The 23132-nt window shown below is 46.8% G+C and overlaps 2 protein-coding genes across 2 annotated transcripts in view; one reads left to right on the top strand and one right to left on the bottom strand.

Annotated features, from left to right (window-relative positions):
• Positions 1 to 2728: 2728 nt before the first annotated feature.
• LOC118780874 (small integral membrane protein 4) lies at positions 2729 to 4018 on the top strand. The gene is made up of 2 exons (XM_036533622.1): positions 2729 to 3128; positions 3654 to 4018. The coding sequence occupies exons 1-2, from the start codon at positions 2975 to 2977 to the stop codon at positions 3743 to 3745; spliced, it is 246 nt and encodes an 81-aa protein (XP_036389515.1). The 5' UTR covers positions 2729 to 2974; the 3' UTR covers positions 3746 to 4018.
• Positions 4019 to 4150: 132 nt separating this feature from the next.
• Positions 4151 to 23132, bottom strand: part of LOC118780243 (stabilin-1-like) — a 31529-nt gene continuing 12547 nt past the window's right edge. Inside the window, exons 23-69 of the mRNA XM_036532652.1 lie at positions 22801 to 22990; positions 22434 to 22527; positions 22061 to 22222; positions 21773 to 21868; positions 21496 to 21591; positions 21276 to 21323; positions 21022 to 21155; positions 20679 to 20790; positions 20104 to 20181; positions 19847 to 19948; positions 19644 to 19751; positions 19216 to 19350; positions 18946 to 19074; positions 18558 to 18611; positions 18182 to 18295; positions 17226 to 17421; positions 16737 to 16832; positions 16273 to 16318; positions 15856 to 15935; positions 15475 to 15600; positions 15160 to 15233; positions 14944 to 15015; positions 14510 to 14629; positions 14338 to 14385; positions 14125 to 14205; positions 13743 to 13889; positions 13499 to 13630; positions 13021 to 13080; positions 11534 to 11710; positions 11061 to 11147; positions 10620 to 10766; positions 10477 to 10533; positions 10185 to 10368; positions 9906 to 10055; positions 9275 to 9379; positions 8797 to 8904; positions 8341 to 8534; positions 8100 to 8244; positions 7609 to 7742; positions 7131 to 7296; positions 6935 to 7041; positions 6738 to 6857; positions 6487 to 6636; positions 6189 to 6302; positions 5768 to 5923; positions 5157 to 5270; positions 4151 to 4942 (exon numbers count right to left, since the gene is read on the bottom strand). Of these exons, the coding sequence (XP_036388545.1) occupies positions 4895 to 4942; positions 5157 to 5270; positions 5768 to 5923; positions 6189 to 6302; positions 6487 to 6636; positions 6738 to 6857; positions 6935 to 7041; positions 7131 to 7296; positions 7609 to 7742; positions 8100 to 8244; positions 8341 to 8534; positions 8797 to 8904; positions 9275 to 9379; positions 9906 to 10055; positions 10185 to 10368; positions 10477 to 10533; positions 10620 to 10766; positions 11061 to 11147; positions 11534 to 11710; positions 13021 to 13080; positions 13499 to 13630; positions 13743 to 13889; positions 14125 to 14205; positions 14338 to 14385; positions 14510 to 14629; positions 14944 to 15015; positions 15160 to 15233; positions 15475 to 15600; positions 15856 to 15935; positions 16273 to 16318; positions 16737 to 16832; positions 17226 to 17421; positions 18182 to 18295; positions 18558 to 18611; positions 18946 to 19074; positions 19216 to 19350; positions 19644 to 19751; positions 19847 to 19948; positions 20104 to 20181; positions 20679 to 20790; positions 21022 to 21155; positions 21276 to 21323; positions 21496 to 21591; positions 21773 to 21868; positions 22061 to 22222; positions 22434 to 22527; positions 22801 to 22990 (5393 nt within the window). The 3' untranslated portion in view covers positions 4151 to 4894. The remainder of the gene's footprint in view (positions 4943 to 5156; positions 5271 to 5767; positions 5924 to 6188; positions 6303 to 6486; positions 6637 to 6737; positions 6858 to 6934; positions 7042 to 7130; positions 7297 to 7608; positions 7743 to 8099; positions 8245 to 8340; positions 8535 to 8796; positions 8905 to 9274; positions 9380 to 9905; positions 10056 to 10184; positions 10369 to 10476; positions 10534 to 10619; positions 10767 to 11060; positions 11148 to 11533; positions 11711 to 13020; positions 13081 to 13498; positions 13631 to 13742; positions 13890 to 14124; positions 14206 to 14337; positions 14386 to 14509; positions 14630 to 14943; positions 15016 to 15159; positions 15234 to 15474; positions 15601 to 15855; positions 15936 to 16272; positions 16319 to 16736; positions 16833 to 17225; positions 17422 to 18181; positions 18296 to 18557; positions 18612 to 18945; positions 19075 to 19215; positions 19351 to 19643; positions 19752 to 19846; positions 19949 to 20103; positions 20182 to 20678; positions 20791 to 21021; positions 21156 to 21275; positions 21324 to 21495; positions 21592 to 21772; positions 21869 to 22060; positions 22223 to 22433; positions 22528 to 22800; positions 22991 to 23132) is intronic.

The following is a 23132-nucleotide window of genomic DNA, read 5'->3' on the forward strand; positions in this document are numbered from 1 at the left end:
TGCTAAGAACATTGTGGGAGAAACCAATCCCAGCCTGGGCCAGATGAGCTGAGAGTTCCCTGCACACTGTTCTGCAATTCTCCGCAAGAATCCAATATGAGTTACGTAATTTGCATATACCTTCCCTGTTACAAAAATGAATGACAAAGAATATGCATATGCCTCCCTAAAGCCCCTTCAGCTGGTTCAAAATGCAGCTGCTCGTATTCTAACCAGAACAAAGCGCTTTGAGCACATCACCCCAGTATTAGCCTCTCTCCATTGGCTACCTATCAAATACCGCATTGATTTCAAAATACTTCTCCTTACATATAAAGCTTTAAATGGGCTTGCCCCTCCCTATCTTAAGGACCTTCTCCGCCCATATACTCCAAAACAAACTCTACATTCCCAAAGCGCTGGACCAAGAGTGGGTAAAAGTACTATAGGTGGTAGAGCCTTTTCGTACCGAGCCCCTCTTTTGTGGAACAATCTACCCACCGAAGTTCAGGGAGCAGACTCTCTCTCCGCCTTTAAGTCTAGACTAAAAACGTATCTTGAGTTCAAATCCTTTAGTTGAGGGACACGGCACGGTGCTGACATTGATCGTAAAGTCTCTGGTAGACTAAGTGGTCATTGCTGTCACTATATCACGGCCTGGGTACTCTGTGTTCAGCTGATCCGGCCATGGCCTGGTGTTGACTGCCTTAGGGTCACCCTCATGATTGTGCTGACCCCTTGCCTCTCGTCCCCTAGGTATGCTGCCATAGTCCTTATCTGCCAGGACTTTTCCCAATTACGCACATGCATCCCTCTTCCCCCCTCTGCTCCCCCCTTTGCCTTTATGCCTTTGTTTCCATTCCCACACTTAACATCCACTAATCACTGCTTTCTATTTGTTTCCTACCCCTGCTCCGGGCTCCTGCCTGGAGCTGTAGCTCAAGTGTCACATCCCTATTTCCAGTCCTGCTACCTCGCTGCCCTGCCCATCAAGCCAACTGTGTGCCAAGAACCGGACATTATAGGATAGATTTTATAATTATTATGTCGTTAATTACTGCTGTCTATCAAACTCAAATGTCTTAAAGTACATTGTACAACTTTAAGACTCTCTCTAATTCTATCTGCCCAGTGCCGGCCAGAAGCAGATGGGCTCCCCCTCTGAGCTGGGTTCTGCTCAAGGTTTCTTCCTGTTAATTGGGGAATTTTTATTTGCCACCATTGCCTTAGGCTTGCTCTCAGGGAGTCTCAGGCCTGGGAAGAGTGTAAACCTGCTTTGTGACAACTTGTGTTGTAAAAAGCGCTATACAAATAAAATTGAATTGAATTGAATTGAATAAGTGCAAACAAAGAACCCCAATATTTGCAAACACCCCCTCAAACACACAGAGTCCAGTTATTTTATCTTAAACTCAAGGTCCATCTTCTGGGCAGTGTCCGGACAGAGTCTAACTCCCATTAACAGCCCCAACAACAGGCTGCACTCGGTAACTTACAGCATACAGATATCTCACATATCTCCCTGGGCGCAGCTCATTTAAGCAGTGATATGACAACACTGACATTATCAGCGCAACATGTGATAAACTTTTGTTTTATTGTGTTTGTGTATTACATTTTGTGTTTTACAAGTGTTATGATGTCCCAGCCTTAAGCCAAACAGTCGCGTGAATGGCCTTTAAGATGTCATGAGCTACCAGCGGGAAGAAGCTGAGGTAGAAAGACAGACAGACAGACAGACCGATTGTCTTGTAATGTTAAATAACTTTTTAGTACTCATCCTACCATATGAGTGAAATGACACAGACCGAGTTTTGAGTTTGTCTTTAACTTTATTATATGAACAATGACAAAACACAAAAGACCGATCTCATCAAGGACACTTGGCAAGAACGTTCTTCTCAAGAACACAAGTACATTCTTAGCGTTCTTGGTATTGATAAACAGACTCAGTTTTATCACTGACCATGAGCCTACACAGTACAGACTAATAGTAAGGAAGTGACATCATCGGGTCAGGGCCTATAAAATGCCAGCACTGTAGTGTCAAACACATATAGAACTACTTTTTTTCTTGTGTCTTTGTACTAACTTTTTAAGATGTGTAAACTTTGTTCACACATCAACAGCACTATAAAATAAAATAATTATGATTATTAATTAAAAAAGATTATTAATAAAAAAAAAACTTCAACATGAGACCAAATTAAATGGACTGCATTTATATAGCGCTTTTCTACTCATTTGAGTACTCAAAGCACTTTACAGTTATATGCCTCACATCTACCTACCAGTGGCAGAGGCTGCTATACAGGCTTACCAACTGGCCACTGGGAGCTGTTGGGGGTTCAGTGTCTTGCTCAAGGACACTTCGACACTCTGCCAGGATGAGCCAAATTCAAACCAGGGACCTTCCAATCCCCAGTCGATTGCTTTACCTCCTGAGCCACTACAAATCTTAATATTTTATAGATAACAACGGTTTAAGACTCACACTTGTCAACTGAACATAATGAAAATAAATTGTGGAGGCAATCAAACTTATTGGAAAGTGATATGACACAGCAGTATGTAAATTTCTACGTTGACAACCTCTTTGTTCGAACTGATTAAAAAACGTCGCAAATGTGTTTTGACCGCCATCTAGTGTGTCATTCGTCACCCCATCTGCTCTTCCAAACTCCGCCTTTGATTATATTGGTTACGTAATCAACACCAGACGGAAGACGTCATAAATGTCAGACGGACGGAGCACTTCGATTTAAAGCGCACGCTTCAGGCTTATGTCAGCGCAGCCGTGTACCGGGGTGACCAGTTAGAGGACACGATGGAGAAGTGGAATACCTAGCGAGCTAGCAGGATCTGTGTGGAAATGAGATTATTCAGCATCTCATGCCAGCAATTTCTCAGGGAAGACTTGACACATTAGCTCCAGCCTAACTAGTTTGACGTTACTTTATCCAGGCATCTTGAACGCGACTTGCGGAAAACAAACATGTTGAAAAACAATCGAAACATAAAATATATGCTAAGTCTGGTACCCGGCAAACGGCGCTTTGGAACATACAGATTTCTGCCGTTCTTCTTCTGTCTGGGAGGAGTGATGGAGTGGATTATGATCAACGTGAGAATAGGAAAGGAGACATTCTGTAAGTATATGCCTTCAGCTTTAGCTAGCAACCTAGCTATGTGATTGGCAGGCTAGCTGGCTAGCTATTTGCTATATGCGTGTTAGCTAGCTGTCCTTGTTGGTCGATTTAACAAGCTACACTAAATGCCTTAGGTAGGTGGCTAGTTTACATGATGCAACGTAAAATGCGATTAGAATAATGTTAAATAAGTTTCGCCAGTATTTAGGCAGCACTTGGGTTTGTTTCACCTGATTCACCACAATCGCAACTGAGAGCGCGGCTGCTTGTATCGCAGATCCATCTCGGGATCATAGACGTCATGTGTGACGAAATGGGGTGAAGAGGACAGTTATCAGTCCTATGATCACCGTCTATAAAACCCGCTTTTGTGTAACGTTCATGTTGTAGTCTAACTAATGCTGTTGTCTTCAATTTAGCTGTTAGACAAAGCTAGCTGCATCGCGTTTGTCTGACGGCTAGTTAACCGCCGCAGTGCATTGTACTGTTATTTTCACGAGGTCATTGTTACTCCTTTTTCTCTAGATGATGTGTACCGCAGAAAGCGGTCTGAAAGGGAGTACCAGCAGAAAGTCGATGACGGATTGATCGCCTTCACGGAATCGGCTGCAAAGTGAAAGTGTCATGGGCTCCGGTGGAATAAAGAACTCTTCTCACAGTCTGACGTGACCGGGAATAATGGTGGCTGAATGATTGAAAAGACATTTTTAAACCTTTTTAATCATGTTACACGTGAAAACAACTATGTGCTTTGGGTGCTTCTAAACACATTGTGTGTCATTTTGGACTATAAAATGGACAAAAAATAAAACAAGTATGAGGTAAATTAGAAAATCTTATGTCAGTTGGCTGAAGAAAAAACATTTACCCACTGAATGTGTTTGTGTGTTGCATGGCAAAATACTGTAATTTTACAAAATTATTCTACACAGAAATTCATGTAACTGGAGGCAGGTGAACTGTATGACCTAAGGTCTGTTTTCTGTTCCTGAGAATGGCATTGCACAGAGCACTGCTTTCTGAGCAAACGTTAACTTTAAGTCCCATGGCTGAATCCACAGACGGGCACTGGAAGCTGAGTTTCTTCATTTCCTTTTATTTGCTCAAACTCTGGAAGATCATGGGAACTAATGGCATGTCTCATTGTCCTTGAAAGGTCAGGCAAAACATCAGTCTGATTTGAGTGTGTCCCACCGAAATGGGGGCACTGTTTAATCAAACCTCTTAACTGCATTGTGATTGCTTGATTGGTTGTGCTCTGAACAGGTTTCCAAACTTTGTTGTTTGGTATGCCTGTGAATTGTGGGAATCTGATCCTGAACAATGTTTGAGGACAGGGTAAATGTTTTTGTGTGTAATTGCTGTATGAAAGCACTTTGTGTGAATTGAGGCAGAACTGTCCTTTGTTGGCCTTAATTTCTATTTATGACATTACTGTCCGTATCTTGAAGGTTAATTATAAACATCTTGACAACAACTTTATTATTCAACATTTTTAATGGCCATGTGGCTTGAGGATGTATGTAGGCTTTCGGATAAGTCAAAGATAGTGGTAAAACAAGATGTGAAGCTCCATTTTTTCAGAGAGGAAATGCATCACTGTGGAGGTCACTGCTGAGTGGAGAGCCCATTGGTTGGCTTCAAAGAGCCAAAGAGGATATGACCAATCACACAGGTCCAGGTCCATTGCAGTAGAGCTGTGATTATAATATCACTAATGCAAAGTTACAGTGTCTTTACAATATTCTTTATGGTTCAGCGTTAAACTAGTCGTGAACAGGATGGCTGTCGGACATCTCAACTGCAGGGGCATCCTGCAACAGAAAAACCATTTTACATGCATGCTCTGTGAGCAATCCCTTCATCCCACCCCATATGATTTGCCTCATCTACACACCATATTCTGGAAAAAAAACTAAACATGTTTAAATTGAGCATCCAGTACATAATATCTGAGAAGGCTTTCACAGCTAGTGGGAAAAGGAAAACGATTTTAAAACGGTTGTGAGCAGATGGGTGTGCGCTCACCTGGAAGGTGTCGGCAGCACTGGGGCTGCTGTTGTACACGGGGTTAGGGATGGACACCAGGGGGGGAGAGCCTTCCTCCTGAGAGCGGCATGCCTCTTCCTCCTCTTCCTCAGACTGGCAGGTGCGGGGCAGACGGAGTTTGTTAAAACACAGAGAGCCAGTGGCTGTTAATCCATCTTACGGCACAAAAGCCTTCAGTTTGCTGTGTCTGCTGTAGAGGGTTTGAAACCATCTGTGGTTATTAATGGGGGTGTAATTATACTGATGGAGTTATGGCTTTCAGAGGAGGGAAAGGTGAGAACCTGCACGCCGTGCAGCGACCCAAAAAGAAGCTGTAGAGAGTTTGAAGAAAGAGTAAAAGCAATGTTTTTTTTCATTTAACACATCAAACTGAATGATTGCTCAATTCTCTCTTACACTGTGTCTTTGGACTCAGCACCTGAGGTTACACTTTGTGCATGTACCATGCCGTTATACAGAGCTTATTATAAGATATGGGAATTTTCATTCAAATTGTTATGGGAGAATTTAGTCTGGAGCCCAACCAGTGATAAAGTGTTCAGACAGCAGAGCAGAGTTGTCGAGTGCAAGAGTGGAGATGGGACTCTTACTTTGAAGTAGTGAAACCGGAAGGGGTCTTTCCTGTTCCTGAGGAAGTAGTAGACCAGCCCAATGCCTGCTGCGATGAGCAGACACACTGTGAGCACAGCGGTGGTGCCGCTGGACTGTGAGTGGAGTATGGATTGGCTCGGTCTGACCTTTTGCGTCTGGATGACAAGATATCAGGCCGTGAGATAGTCCTCAAACCCTGAACCCCTCTGCCCAGACCCCTCTGTGCTCTTCATTCAGAGTGCCTCATGTGTGATATCATGTATAATAATTGCAGGAATAGGAACACTGCCCCCTGCTGCTCACTACTAACCTTACACCTCCTGGCGTTCAGGTCTGAATGCCTGGGCTGGCACTATCTGAATGCACCAATGGCATGTGAGAAAGGGGGGGGGGGGGGGGCGCTGAGCCCTCGATACTCACATTGGGGGGCGGAGCCTGCAGAGGCCCCTCGATTACATGGATTATCCCATTGGTTGCAGGGATGTCCCAGTCCACGATCCGCACCTTATTCACCAGTTTGGTCGCGTGGGACGCCTGCACAGAGGGCATCGGTACAGCTTTCACAGAATTGCAGCTTGAATTTTAAGTGAAAACAGCATTTATTATAGTATTAAAGTATTATACTATTAAAGCTTTAAGGTAAAGTACATTAAAGTATTGTAGGGTTATAGTATTGAAATTGTGTGTTTAGACGGGACAGTAAATGAGGGGAACTCACATTGCTGGGCCCAGCATTGGCTGCAGAGACGGTGACTGAGAGGCTGAAGCCCAGCCGGGACTGCAGGTTGGTACCGTGTGCCAGATTCCCGTACAGGTGAACGGTGTTGTTGATGGTTAAGTGGTACTCCATGTCTCTCCATGTTAAGGGCTAAGAACATTAGCCAGCGTCACTCATCATGTTCCTCACACGGTTTAACTGACACGGGTTACCTGGGTTGTTTGTGTTCAGATGGAAATCTGTGCGGTTACCTTGCTTGCGTTAAACCCAGAATTCTGTGGGACGAAGAGGGTGACTGATGTGGAGGGGGTGGACAGGAAGGTCATCAGGGCCTCCCCTTCCTTGGAAGTGCTGGTGTACTTCAGTAGCGACTGAAGAGATAAACGAGAATTTACAGTAACAACCTCTGTGCCCTCTGTGCTTGTAAGGGTCAGAGAGAGATACTCACAGAGTAGAAGAGAGAGAAATTAGTGTTGGTGGCCACAATGCTGGCTAAGTGTCCATTGCAGAAATCCCCATCACCAACATAGCCAGATCCACACTCACAGGACACATCTAAAACAGGGTGAACGCACTGTGGTAAGCCCTCTCCATAGGAAAATGATTTGATGTATCACCTGGCTCTATGAGGTGTTGAGCAGTACCTTTCACTCTGTAGCAGTAGGCGTCGTACATGCTGCTGGTGTCCACGGGCTCCTTGTAGAGCACCACACCAACATGGTTGTTTCCGCAGTTGGGTGAGGGATAGCGGATAGGATAACCCACCTGCTCTTTATCCAACCAGCCTGCTGTGCACAAGTGCATCCCCAGCTGCAAGTAACAGTGAATCACACACTGCATTTTACCTACACACAGCACACCACACACACACACACACACACACACCTCATACACACACAGCACACTTCACACACACACAGTACACACACACACACACACAGCACACCTCACACACACAACGCACACCTCATACACACACAGCACACCTCACACACACAACGCACACCTCATACACACACAGCACACCAGTGTTGGGGTTACTTTGTGGAATGAAAGTGCTGATGTTATATACTGGGAGTAATTTCTAGAGATTACCCACTGGGAGTAAAATGTTGGGATTACCTGTTGGGCATCAGACATTTGTGAGAAAGTAGCCAGGGTGGCGCCCTCAGCCTCACAGGCTTCCTGGGCTTTTTTGTAGGTTAGTTTGTACCTTCCATCAGGTGAACTCAGGTGGAACACTCCAGCAGTGTTCTCTGAAACACAGCCAAAGGAAAATAACACTCGAGCAGTGTTCTCTGAAACACAGCCAAAGGAAAATAACACTCGAGCAGTGTTCTCTGAAACACAGCCAAAGGAAAATAACACTCGAGCAGTGTTCTCTGAAACACCTGCACTCATTTTTCACCCAGGAACTCAAGCATCCCTCTTTCCCAAAGGAACTCTGGCAAGTGGAAAAGACCCCAGTGTCTTAGTAATCCATGGAAAGAATGGTGAGTGATAATGTTTTCTATCCAGCTCATTTTAACTCAAACGTCCCCCCTGCCCCTTCCCCCGAGAGGCAGGGGGCTGTTTGGGCTGCATAGCTGTGGCTGCCCCCTGTCCCCTCTCACCGTGGAAGTGCAGGTCCTTGCAGTTGGCCTTGGGGTCACAACCGCCGTTATCCAGCAGACAGCGATCCACGGGCGGGACCACCTTTTCCAGACACTGAACTCCGTTTCCCACATACCCCGGGAGGCACTCACACCGTCTCTCGTTCTACCCCGGTCCCAAAGCAGAGGAAAGTTTCAGTGTGCTTCTCCCTGCCCACATGCATCATGGGAAAGGGGAGGCTTTGAGCGGCAGGGGACTCACCGGGCCCGTGAAGATGCAGTTGGCGAAATCACTGCAGCCGCCGTTGGCCTCCTGCACACACCTGTCGATGGGCGAGCAGGTCACGCCGTCCCCCGTGTAGCTGGGCACACAGGTGCAGGTGATGTTCACACCTGTCTGCACACACTCCGCCTGCTGATGGCAGCCGCCGTTGTAGTCACTGCAGAGATCAAGAGCTGCCCCAACAAACAGGTCAAGTTCAGCACCACTCCAGTACCACACATCAACTGATCTGCGTGTTAACTGTACATCCATTTTAACATGTGTAATATTTTATGCACCAATAATTAGTCTAGATTTATGCCAGGTGCACCACATATGGGGAGGTGGAGAGGGTGTGCTGAACAGCACAGTGGCAGCTCTGATACTGAAATTCACCACACAGACAGGAAGTGGCTGTTTCCCAGAGCGGGTCAGGTGACGGGGGTCAGTTCGCACCGGTGCAGTTCCTGCCGTCACCCACGTACAGCGGCTCACACTGGCACAGGTTGCCCGGCTGACACACGGCAGCAGGGTGGCACTCCGGCGTGCAGACCGGCTTTTCTCCTGGAGAAGGGAGACACTTACACAGGTTAGCCAAGCCTTACTAACCTTGGCCTCTGTCTCCCAGAGGGCACCCTCTGCTGTCAGCACTGAGCATGCTGGAAGAAGTGCATGCTGGGAATTAGGCCTTTTGCTTTAAACTAGTGAATGTATGTGCAATTGTTTTCAGGGCCCTGTGTTTAATTTTACAATGAATGCTATGAGTGCAGTGAGGTGTTTGGCTGTGTGTGGGGGTGTTTGGCTGTGTGGTGAGGTGTTTGGCTGTGTGGTGAGGTGTTTGGCTGTGTGTGGGGGTGTTGGGGTGGGGTGTTTGGCTGTGTGTGGGGGTGTTGGGGTGGGGTGTTTGGCTGTGTGTGGGAGGGTGCTGGGATACCCAGTTTGAGTTCGCAGCGGGCCCCAGTCCAGCCCTCCTGGCAGAAGCAGCTTCCATCCCCATCCAGGCCATCCTCACACCTCCCATTCTGAGAGCAGACACACACTGCAGGAACACACACAGGTTTACACACCTTTACACACCTTTGCACACCTTTACACACCTTTACACACCTTTGCACACCTTTGCACACCTTTGCACACCTTTACACATGTTTACATGCTAAATGTGGGGTAGTGATGAGGGTAGTGGGCTTGTAAGATGGAGTTTGCAGATTCACTATCCCAGTGGGACACTGCTGTTGTGCCTCTAAATAAGGAACTCAGTCTAATTGCTTCAACAAATAACCAGCTGTATAAATGTGTAATGAGTAGAAATGTGTGCTTTGTGAGGAAGCCAGCTAAGTAAAGAAGTTTCCCACATTTACACTATTCACTTACACTTACATGGTATTTAAACACATTTACTATGTTTACACACTTAAACTTCCCATGATACAGATACATTTGCACACATTTTGTCTACTTTACACACATTTGACATGTATTTACAGACTTCCTCAGGGTTGCGCAATACTCAGAGGTCAGAGGTAAGAGGTCAGAGGTCAGATGTGGATCATCAGTGTTTGTACCTGTGCAGTTGGGTCCGTAGTGGCTTCTCTTGCACAGCTCACATGCTGTGCCCGTGAAGCCGGGTCGGCAGGTGCATCTCCCTGTGCCCTGCTGTCCGTCATCACAGTCACCATGGTTACTGCAGGGGGCCTCAAGCCCTCCAGGGCACGCTGAAAGACCACAGCATTCTGCTCTCAAACTCAGCTTTATGTTACGTTACCACAGTAGAACCTGTGACTGAGGTGTGTGTCTTGCCTGATGAGGGTGTGGCTACAGGTGAAGGCTGACGGCATTCTCACCTTGACAGTCTTTCCCGTAATGATTTTTACAGCACTTTTGGATCAGCTGCACCTTCCCGCACTCCCGTCTGCAGCCTGGGATGTCCTCGGAGTCTAATATTTGCCACGGACGCGAGGACGAGAAGTAGCCATAGTTCCTCCAGGGCCGCCACGGCCTGCTGAACATACAGGAGCTGATTTCCCCCTGAAAGACATGCGCGGCTCTGTGAACACCTCACCTGCAGGGCACAACTATATTCCATCATGCCACCTGCAGCCGCAACGTCCTCCCATGGGTGGGAGCGGTCCGTACCGTGAAGGTCAGCCCAAACGGACAGTGGGGGGTCGACAGGCAGCTCTCACACCTTCCCTGAGGAGACAGAAATCAAAGCGTCTGTTAGCAACAAGCCCCCGTCCTCCTGCCTGGTTTTCTGAACCGCAGAGAGAGGCTCTCACCGGTATCTTCATCTCCCTGAAGACGTTGCAGTGAGCCCCCAGGCCAGGTGGCTCCAGAAGCTGGTCAATCCCATACGCAATCCCCACGTCAAACTGCAGGTGGCGCTCAATGATTTTAGCATTCCCTCCATCAACTACTATATCACCCTGAAAAAAATAAGGAAATGCAACTTTCAATCTAGAAACGTAAAAAAGCTCACATTTTAGAGCAAGTAAAGTCATGTCAATGAAAAGTATGAAAATGACTTTATAGGAACATGGATATGAGAATGGCATCATGGGAAGATCATGACATCATTGGACATGAAAGAAAGGGATTGTAATTTCATTATAGAATGTGTGCTTTATACAATCTGAATCACCTTATGCATACTCAATTTTTAAACATTCACTTTAAAAGTGTCATAGAGGTATTTAAATATGAATGAATAAAATACTCACAACTATTTTTTTATCACAGCCGAAAGTGAGAGATGACCCGAACATTGTTCTGACATTTTCCACAGAGGGTAGATTGGCAGCAACAAGCTAAATGGAAAACCCACACGCATATATATGCTTACACACAAACAACATGCACACACATACAGTTATAGAAACACACGTAAGATATGTGCCCATATGCTTACACACATATAACATATATGCACATTTATATGCATATGCGTTACACATATATTTACACACAAATCCTTGGCTCCACCAATGAAAAGTAGCCTGTGTGCATAGACTGCATTGGGGGATGGGCCCTGGATGTTTTTAATTGCACGCTGTCCCAGATAAATAAATTACCTTCAGCTGTGACACATGCACATACACACATGCACGCGCACACACGCGCACACACACATGTTCCGTAACCACGGAAGCCCCTGTGTTTGGTGCTAAAGCAGGCGCCACGCTCTCAGCCTCACTTTGCCGTTGCGGATAATGTGGGCCTTCACGTAGCTGGCCAGCGTTTCCGCCTGCTCGGGATTGAACAGCCATGCCCGCCTCTCCTCAGGCAGCGAGCGGAACACCTCGTCCGTGGGCCACAGCATGGTGAGGGGGTGGTGCAGCACATTCTGGACCAGACTCTGCAGGCTGGGCTCCTGAGCACAAACATTACACTACATTATGTTACTGTGGTTTAGCCGATGCTCTTATCCAGAGTGACTTATTTCAATTAGAGGTCTTTACAATGTTATCCATTTACAGAGCTGCATATTTACTGAGGCAGTTGTGGGTTAAGTGCCTTGCCCAAGGGTAGAGCAGCAGTGCCCCTGTGGGGAATCAAACCGACAAGCTTTCGGTTATGAGTCCTGCTCTTTACCACTATGCTACACTGCTGCCCCCAGAAGAAGATTTTTCTGGGTGCAGACCATTACACCATGGAACCTGAACAAAATCTTCTGTAAATAATACTGAAAATAGCTCTCTCATAATGTACTGTAGGTGTCAGCACTTCGGCCTGAGCTGCTTGGTTTCTCCGTGTTTGTCTGTGTGGGTGTGTCCTTGTGTTTCCTGGTCCCGCCTGCCTCCCCACCCTCCTGTTGCTCAGCCACACCCATCACCTGAAGCCTGTTCTGCACACCGGTGTCTCATCCCCTCATTATCTCCCTGCCTACACATACCCTGCTGTTTTCTTTGTTCTTTGCCTGATCGTCTCAGTGCCTTACCTGTTTTGCTCCGTTTCTGCATGTTACCGACTCTGCCTGTCCCGGATTTCTCTTTTGCCTGCTGTTTTTGGGTGTTGTCTGTTTTCTACTGGATTTTTGGCTACTGACTCGGACTGTTTTTTAGATGTCGATTTTGCTTGTGATTTTTGGACTTAAAGAAAAGCCTTTTCATACTGCCTGCATTGTCTGCGCCTGGGTCCTTTCCCCGCAAACCCCGACGCTAGCAGGTACTAACTTATTCTGTTTCCCAAAATGCAGCATAAACCTGTTTTCAACCCACAGCGTGCTGCTTTTGAAACCTGAGTTCATAATTTGTACTGTTGAATTTCTTGTTCAAATGAAGGTTCTAGCTTAGCACTTTGAGGAAATGAGTTATGAAACTCAGGGTTCAGAAACTCAGGGTTCAGAAAGCAATGTTGTGTCCACTTAATGGTTCTGTAATACCGCACGACATCACACAAGCCAGTACTATAATGCACAATTAAACATGGATGGACAGAGGGACAGATGCACAGACAAACAGTTGCATCAAGCAAAACAAAAGACACTTAAAACTACAGTTAAAACTGTATATCCATTTGTCACTGACCTAGCTCATCACCACCATGCACCAACTGTCAACATTAAACTTTAAGGGCCATATGAAATATTGATCTTAAACATTAAAGACAAATACTACAAGCACATAGATGAGGAAATATCCATGCCAGACTCAAGCAGCATCAGCTCTAATTTGATTGTACCTGGATCAGTTTGCTGAATGTGCTGTACCCATAAGCCTCCGCTGCAGCGCTAACATTCCACTGCAAAATGAAACTAAACATTAATTCATGACAATCACAGTGCTCATATCATTCTGAATAAGCCCCCACCAGTCTTACTGTGATGACGTATGTACTCTTGGGGGTCTGTTTAGGTAGAATTTGCTTGATTTATTGGTATTACTCCAAATTAGTACAAAATACACACACAGACACACATCCAACTTAAAAAACAGAGGAAGAAACTAAAACTAACATTTCAGCAATCATGTTAAAGAGGGTCAGGCGTTTGCTGTAAACACATGAATAGTAATGAAAAAAATGAGATGTGTGGATATTTATATGGCGTGCTAAATATATAAGCAGCAACTGCACTACAATCACACAACAGGCCTGTGACACAATGAAAGGAAGTGTGGTGCCACCACTGGCCTCCTCGGGGGGGGGGGGCTCACTCTACCTTGGAGGCATTCACTTTGTACTTCTGCAGGTCATAGGGGACAAGGACTCTGTCTATGAAGTGAATGACCCCGTTGTAGACAGTTTCATCACTGGTGATGATCTTGGCCTCGTCGTTGATGTACGTAACACCCTGAAGACAAACATCAAAGTGTGCCTTTGTTGCTTTACTGTTATTAATATGAATGAACACGTTTTGCGCATTGGAGAACTGAAGGGCGCGGGCAGGGTGCATGCTGGGATACCTCTCGCTTGCTGAAGCGCAGACTGTGTCCGGAAAGGGAGAACACCTGGCCGATGGACTGCAGGTCAGACAGCAGCATCTGCTCACAGCTCACCAGGTGATACCTCAGCAGGTCTCCACTGCGACCCGCGGCTGTCCAGGGCTCCATCTGCACCCACAGAGGTCAGTCAGAGCCCACCTACCCTGCTGTCACAGCCCGCCCCCCAATCAGAGCCCACCTATCCTGCTGCCCCCCCCGCCTCCCCAATCAGAGCCCACCTATCCTGCTGTCACAGCCACCCCACACACACAGTGGGTCTGACAGTTGTATTATCAGTTTTGTCAATATTGACAGCTGAGGATACATGGATGTGTAAGAACATTCAGAAAGAGAAGAAAGTTACCGTAAAATTGTTGATATAATCTGTATGGGGAATGAATGCTGTAAAAGGACCCTTTTCGTGTAGATCGTTGATTTTAGATTTCTACAGAAACAAACAAGATTTCATTAGAATGATATCAGACAAACCTGAGGCACTTTATTATTGAAAGATTCTGCCTTTATTTGTTGAGGAGCATGATATACTGTTTGTACAGTTTGAACAGTTTCTACATACCCTCAAGTTATTGTAGAACCAGTAGGCGTTTGGGTTGCGCATAATTTCCTTGAATAGAGAGATTTGTTTTGAAAAGGCATCCGCTGAGGTGAGATTTCCCCTCCCTTCCCTTTCCCTTCTACAAAAGTTAGATACACACTATCATGATATTAAGTTAGAGACTCAGACTCACTATCATTATATTGCCCTTGCAGGTAATGCCGTCCCCGGTGTAGCCTCTCCTGCAGGTGCAGTTGTACTGCCCTGGGCCTCTGAACTCGCACCATGCATGTACGCTGCAGCCTCCATTATTCTGCATAGAGAGAGAGACAGACAAACAGAGAGAGAGAGAGAGAGAGAGAGAGAGGGAGAGGGGTCAGTAGTGCAGGGTAGAGAGAGAGAGAGAGAGAGAGGGAGAGGTCAGTAGTGCAGGGTAGAGAGAGAGAGAGAGAGAGAGAGAGAGGGAGGGAGAGAGAGGGGTTAGTAGTGCAGGGTAGAGAGAGAGAGGGAGAGAGAGAGAGAGAGAGAGAGGTCAGTAGTGCAGGGTAGAGAGAGAGAGAGGTCCATTTGTAGTGGACAGTGGGCGTCTCTGTGGCTACGCTGGCACATGGTGGGTGAGGTACTTGCCTTCCTGCAAGGATTCACTGGATGACAGAATAGCCCAGTTCCAGAATAGCCCTCCATACACCTGCAGACGATCTGAAAACAGTTTCCACAGCTGAAGTGATCTAAGGTCAGCTCCTCTGCCATACAATTCCCAACCCACCGGCATTTTATGTCATTCTGCTGTGTTTAATGGTGTATTATCCCTGTCAGGACCAGTAAGAGGTTACAGGGCCTCACCTGACCGGGGCCTGTCTGAAGACACTCTGCTTTTTCATGACAGATGTTTTGCAAGGATGAACAGGCATTTAATTCTATAACAAAAAATCCACAAGGACTGTTAAAGGCAGACAGCATGGGAGAAAGTAGAGCAGCACTATGGAAATACAACCTGTAACCTGATGGTCTCAGGCTCAAATCCTGGGTAAAGTACACTATAACACAGCACCTCTCCTGGGGGTCTTTGAAACACATCCATATGCAAATAAGTCCCTAAATTTCCCTGAGTGCGCTGCTGTACCCTCTGAGACAGGATGGCCGTGGCCAGGCACTGACCCTCGCACACGACCCCGTCCCCGCTGTAACCAGCGCGGCAGGTGCACCTCCTCACTCCCGGTGATACTCTGGTGCAGTTTGCGTGCGGTGAACAGCCGCCGTTGGCAGAGCCACACAGTTCAATCTCTGTGAAAACACAACACATGATTTGTGTGTGTTCAGCTGCAACCTCAGTAACCACACAGGACACTCACACATCTCTGCTGTGCCTTCACAGGAATGCTCATAACACTCGTAATACCAAGAAAACAGAAATCATTGCAATGAAAACATCCCTCATCAACACATACAACCTAAATAAATAAGCAACAGGCAATGGGGGTGTGGTTACAGTGTGGAATACTGTGGGAATAAAAAAGAGAAGCGTGCATCTTCACTCACCTTTGCAGACTTTTCCATTCCCTTGGTAACCAGCAACACAGAAACAGGTGGCCGGTTTGCCGGCGACACCTGTCACACAGCTGAAAGAGGAAGACTGAGACTCAATCAGAGAATAACTGAGACTCACACACAGAGACACAGAGAAACCAAAAAACCCTGAAAAACTGAAACACTCTGATAAAGACAGACACGGAAACTGAGCATGCCCTCCCCAACTCTGAGAGAAAGAAATTCAAACTCACAGAGACCCAGGAATACAGAACCACTGACACTCTCTAAGAAACATGAACACTGAAACCCAGAAAGGCTGTTTCCGGGAACATCTGAACATTCTGGTTGTATCGTGCAGGAATCGAGGTCCTGACAGCAGGGTTTTAGTTCCTGGGAGGGAAAGGAGGCAGTCTATGCAGCCCTTACTTGGCGTTCTGGTCACAGATGCCCCCACACTCGTCCGCAACGATCTCTGAGAAGACAGCAGAAATCCAGCAGCTGAGCTTAGCACCGTCCAAACTGCTCCTGCCACTCTTATTTCATATTTTTTATTTGGTCATTCTATGAGGAAACCAAACCCAGGGGAATCCTTTGGTTGGCCATAAAAAGCATATCAGAAGAAAGAGTAATCATAGTAAGAAGGCTTGGTGAGTCCATATGGTTAGTTTTTGAAATATAAATTTCCTAAAAGCCTCACATGTCATCCCCCCAGTTACACTCATGCTTTTCACTTGAACTGATTATTTTTTTAAGAGAGTACCCAAAGTGCAGTTTAAGTAGCCTAAGTCTCTGTATCACCTTATTTAACTGTGAGTGGGAGTGAGAGGCAGCAGTGAGTGGAGAGAGAAGTTCTCTCAGTGGAAGGAATCATGCATGAGGCATCATCTTACCGACCGAGCAGGTGGGGCCTTTCCAGCCCTTATAACACAGACACCTTCCATCTCCGTTTACGCCATCCACACATCGCCCGTGATTACAGTTACACTCTGCAGACAGACACGCCAGTCAAACCCAGGGCAGGAGAGAGTCCATTCACAAATGCACAGGTCACCTGACAAAGCCATCACTCTCTAAGGACCAGTCAAACTGAGGCCAGTCCCAGCTCACACTCTGCCACTCTGCTCCTTGCTGAGCTCACCCTGTTACACACCTCGCTGTGGCCCACCCACCCATGCAGATCCAGCCCAGGATTTGAATCTCACCCCACCTTCACGTTTGGGGGCCGGTTTGGATTCTGCACTGCACAGCTTTGGGCATGGGCCTGTCATTTGCCTAAAATACCTCCACATGACTTCTGTTTCCCTCTGACTGTGTGCAAAGTGTTATCTGTGGATGATGCTGTGCATTTGTGCTTGCTGATTGGTTTGTTTGGGGGTCACCTGACTTGCACTGGGGGCCGTATCGCCCTGGGGCACAGTCTTCGCAGGCTGTTCCGTTGAATCCCTCATGGCACACGCACTCGCCGCTGCCGAAGATGCCGTCCTGGCACTGACCGTGGCTGGAGCACCAGCTGTCCACGCTCCCGGGGCATTTATGGCAGGCATGACCGAAGTAGCCCGGGCAGCAGTTCACTTCCTGCAAAGCGACCACGCTCATCAGGACATATCCTAAAGCAGCTTTCTCTGACCGGAAATATTATTCCAAATTCACATATAAATATTTACATCACTACTTCCGAATTTCTCTGTGTTTATTTCCTTTGTCTGTCTGCTCTGGTCCCATGCCTTCCCCTGAACAAAACAGGACAGTCCCAATGCGGTACAGGGGCCCGAGAATAGAGAGAAATGCCCAGAGCGCATGCTTGCGCTGGAGTCTGATCCACTTTTGGAGTCATATTTTATGCTTTATTTCACACCATGTCCCAGAACTCTCCTCAAATGTTTCCACATCTTTAACATTACATTACATCACTGCCATTTAGCAGACACTCTTATCCAGAGCAAATTACAGTATATAGCTTACAGTGTTATCCATTTACAGCAGGATATTTACTGAGGAAATTGTTGGTGAAGTACCTTTCCCAAGGGTACAGCAGCAGTGCCTCAGCATGGAATCGAACCAGCAACGTTTCAGTTATGAGCCCTGCTCGTTACCACTATGCTACAAATACTTGGCCATCTACTGATGCAGCATGTTTTCATGCCATATTCAAGTATCCATGATATATTCCATTGTGATTCACACTGTGGTTAATATTGCAGTATTGAAAAGTGTCATGAATAAACTTTGGTATGTATTTGATTTTTTACTGTGACGTACCATTGTTATACATGCTTATTGCTGTGAATCTGAATGGGTGGCTTTTCAGACATAATAATAATATTTGAATATTCACCTGATGAGGTCTCAAACAGTCCATGACACAGCCAGGCGCTGACCGCCTCCTTGTCCCCACCCTCTTCCTGTACCTGCAGTTGGATTTCATGCCAGGGGGGAATTCAGTCGCAGCCTGCAGGGAGACAACGTCCTAGCAGCTTTAAAATGACCAGTTAACACAATACACATACACTCACACAGGTGTACAGACACTGACACAGGTGCACAGACACACACACAGGTGTACAGATACTCACACAGGTGCACAGACACACACACAGGTGTACAGATACTCACACAGGTGTACAGACACTCACACAGGTGCAGAGACACACACAGGTGTACAGACACTCACACAGGTGCACAGACATGCACACAGGTGTACAGAATCTCACCGTTTTGCCACTGTAGAAGCACTTGGGCGCTTCATCACAGGGACCACACCATCCCTGCAGGAGGAACAAAACCCCACACACCTCACTGTGGCTTTCGCTGATCAAAAATCACGTAGCATATTACTATCACACTGACCCCCCCCAGGTGCCTGATTACCCACTAAACGCCTGATTACCCCTCAGACACAAGATTAAGCGGCTGTGAAAATGCCTCATGTCTCAGGCTCTGTGATTATCTATCTCAGACTCAAAATCTGGGGAAATTTAAATTTCACTCTTATGGAGAGGCGTACTTTCTCCATTATCAATCTGTAATAGAAGCACAATAAGCAGGGAAAGCACTTTACCCAGCACACACACGCAAACTGCCCCGGAGTAGGGCCCTTACCCCCATTTTGGTGAACACCTCCTTGAAACAGAAGTTTTTGTGGATTTCTAAAACTTGGGGAATGACCATCACAATCCCATACATGATCTCAGTGAAGTTTCCACTGAGGACGACCTCGTTGACCATGCTCTGGAGATGAGAAGTGACGTAATATATAAGCTAAGGCCTTGCATCAGAATATGGAGGGAATGCATAATTAAGATGCCCCTATAGGTATAAATACGAATGTCTGAATATATCCACATTTTATCTAAGAATGTAATACTTAACCTCATTTTTACTGCCCGCATGAAACATGACATAGTAGGAGGAGCCAAGCAACGTTTTTTTGGTCATTCCATTCATCAGGTCATCAGGAAACAGACGCTCATCAACAACAACATGGTATTTAACCAAATCTTCATCCTGTTTAAATGCAACAACAGCACAGTGTTTTACTAAAACTTCAAATGCAGAGTCCACAGGACAGTTCATTGTGCCCATCACCCTCCAGTTAAAACTTCAATGGTGATACATTATCATATGATAACACACGGAGAGAAAATGTTTTGGATGACAGCAAACGGTACTGCAATAATGATGTATGTGTATAAGCTAAATCCGTACATTATGATGTCGCTGGGAAAACATCGTCAGTGATGATTAACAGATGAGAAGTTGGCGGTCTCTGAGGAGGAATGTTTCATGTGGGAACTCACCAGCTCTGTTGAGTTTGTCCTGCTGAAATGCTCCTTGACGGCTTTATCTGACGGTAGCAGTAAGGTGAACTTTTTCATATCTGCCATTGACGCTGTTACATTGTGCAGCTGCCAAGCAAAAAAAGAATAGAGTATTATTGTTTGCCAACAGTTTAAGGTGTTTGTGGATCCTGGAGGGACATTTCCTAGGGCTAGCAACTCACCAGAAAGGCCCGCCGAAAGAGGCTGAAAGCAGGGGTGTGGTTGAGGAACCCCATCAGGGTGGGGGGTGGAGGGGGGAGGCTGGAGACAGGAGGCAGCAGAATCTGGATGGACAAAAGCAGCATTTAAGCATAGCAAACAGACTCCAAAATACACCAAACTGCATTTCACACACATCTAGGTTTACACTACATCCAATTTCATACACACACACACACACACACACACACACACACACACAGGATGTGGGATGAGGTACCTTATCGATGGTGTGGATGTAGCCGTTTGTGGCTGGGTGGTCTGCAGCCATGATGGTGGCCCTCCCAACCATGATCTCCTGCAAAGCCACATCCGCACACACTACAGCAAGCCACTAATTACTGACCCCTGTCACAACATCACAGTCAGCATCAAACTGCTAACACACCACAGTCTGCAGCTAACTATTCACACATCACATTGAGCTGCTAGCTGGGCGACAGTGGCTCAGGAGGTACAGCAGTCGATTTCGAATCTGGCTCCTCCTGGCAGAATGTCGAAGTGTCTCTGAGCATAACACTGAACCCCAAACTGCTCCCAGTGGCCAGTTGGTACCTTGTATGGCAGCCTCTGCCACTGGTAGGTGGATGTGAGGCATATAACTGTAAAGCACTTTGAGTACTCAAATGAGTAGAAAAGTGCTATATAAATGCAGTCCATTTATTTTACCATTTATCACACCACAGGTAATTGCTAACTGCTACTTGGCCCCAGTGAGTGAGTGGGTATGTAAATCTGAATGGAGAGGCAGAGCACTGGCCCTCCGGCAGGATCTGAAAATGAGCAGGGACCTACACCACTTATGTTCTTCACTTCCCAGCTAATTTTTGGGTTGAGAGTTGCCACCTTCTGATTGGCTCGCTGTATCAGGTCCTCACTGGAAAAAACCCCATCCAGAAAGTGTGCCCTGGAAATATACAGCAGCTCATGCACACTAACAATGTAATGATGTATTACATGCCAGCATATTTATGCATAATAACAATGTAATAATCTATTGTATGTTAGCATAATCATACATGATAGCAATGTAATAATGTATTACATGAATAATCATGTATAATAACAATGTAATAATATATTTCATGCTCGCGTAATCATGCACATGTAGGTCCTTATACATGCATGTGCTGCTCACTTGAGTAAGTAAGGAAGCCTGTAGGTTTCCATCCAGAAGTCTCTCTCCTCTCTGCTGAGATTGCGAAAAGCCTTATAAGTAGGCACCAGTGCTGTGATCTTGCCATCAAGACCAGCAATAATTGGAGTCGTCCTCTACATGAGATGGAGAGAACAAGGGCAGCATGGTCAAAAAGGATCAGACAATATCAGCATAAACATTTAAATCATGAATGAAGCAAATAGCAACTCAGAAATAAACCTGGACAGGCATACCTGGAGCATATGTTCAAATCTATAGAATTCTGATTTGCCATCCAGTTCCTGAACAACAAATCACACAATAAGCAAAGTGTTTATTGCAACTGTTCTCTGATAAAATACAGTACTTTATCTGGTATCTGGTTCTTCTTTGCTGAGCACATTTAAGCTAACAATAATATCAACAAATAGTGGAGTTTATGGTGTAGCGCAGCGCTGGGGAGAATTCACATACCATAAGTATGCTTCCGTAGCATATGGTTCCGTTCCCAGAATACCCATCCGCACACTCACAGGTGTGCGTCTCGTTTCCTGAGAACGTGCAGGTGGCCTAAAGCAGCACAAACACACCGGTCATTTAAACCACACACACTGACCGGACAGACTCAGAGTTCAGGGTTTCACGTCTAACCCTCATTAAAATGTACAATACATTGGATTAAAAATAAAGTGGGGACAATATCGCTTTAATTGGTCCCCCAAATATAAATGAACTGAATGTTCCCACGTGCCAGGATGTGACAGCCACCGTTGCCATAGTGACAGGGGTTGACTGGCTCACAGTGTGTCCCATCTCCCCTGAATCCAGACCTGCATTCGCAGTCACTCTGCAGATGAGAGAGGAGTCAGTAAGCCAGGACGCCCGGCAGGGCAGGGATCGGACAGCGATGAAAAGCGTCATATCTCAGGAGAGCTAGAAGAACCTAAATCTCTTGCCATTAACACACACAACACTTTATCAGCCAATCAGTCTGGGGTGAGTGGGGTTAGTCAGGTGGCCAGGGAGTGGTTAGGCATACCTGCCCGGGTCCCAGGTACCTGCAGTCGGCATGCATGTGGCAGTCTCCGTGGGAGGCCAGCAGGCAGTTGTTGATTGGGGTGCAGACCATCCCGTCCCCTGTCCAGCCCTCTCCACACACACAGGAGGTGTTGCCCTGGTCTGCATCATATGCACACTGCGCCTGGACACACACACGCGCACACACACACACACACACACACACACACACACACACACACACACACACACACACACACACACACGCGCGCACACACACACACATGCACGCGCACACACACACTCTGTCAGTGTAGCACTCCCACAGATCAGCGCACTCAGGCCAGGCATCCTGCATAAAGGCAGGATGACAAACTTTAACGGGAGCTTCTTACGTTCCTGTCGCAGCCGCCACGGTCGGGTCTGAGGCAGGGGTTCGCAGGTACGCAGGTAACCCCGTCCCCTTCGTAGCCCTGATGGCACACGCACCTGCAGCACACACAGACAGAGGGTAAGCGGCAGGAGTGCAGGCCACCCCAGCAGAGCACAGTGGGTCAGTGAACAGAGGGCCAGCAGTGTAGCATAGTGATTAAGGAGCCACACTTGTAACCGTAAGGTTACCAGTTTGATTCCCCACTGGGGCACTAATGCTGTACCCTTAACCCACAATTGCCTCAGTAAATATCCAGCTGTATAAATGGATAACATTGTAAAAAACTGTGAGCGATGTCAGTTGCTCTGGATAAGAGTGTCAGTGATTACTGCATGCTGCCCCTCTCCGGGTCGTAGACACAGCTGGCCTGGTAGTGGCACAGGGTGTAGCGGTCGAAGGAGCACAGCGTCTCCGTCAGGTCACACAGGTCGCCCCAGTATCCTTTCTGGCAGGACCCCTTCTTGCACAGACCCTTGCCGTCGCGCCGGTTGTCACACACGCCGTGGACGCACAGACAGTCTGAGGAGACACACCGCACACACAGCCTTCACACAGACAGTCTGAGGAGACACACCGCACACACAGCCTTCACACAGACAGTCTGAGGAGACACACCACACACACAGCCTTCACACAGACAGTCTGAGGAGACATACCACAC

Source organism: Megalops cyprinoides, chromosome 7 (genome assembly GCF_013368585.1).
Source record: "Megalops cyprinoides isolate fMegCyp1 chromosome 7, fMegCyp1.pri, whole genome shotgun sequence".
Classification (NCBI taxonomy): domain Eukaryota; kingdom Metazoa; phylum Chordata; class Actinopteri; order Elopiformes; family Megalopidae; genus Megalops; species Megalops cyprinoides.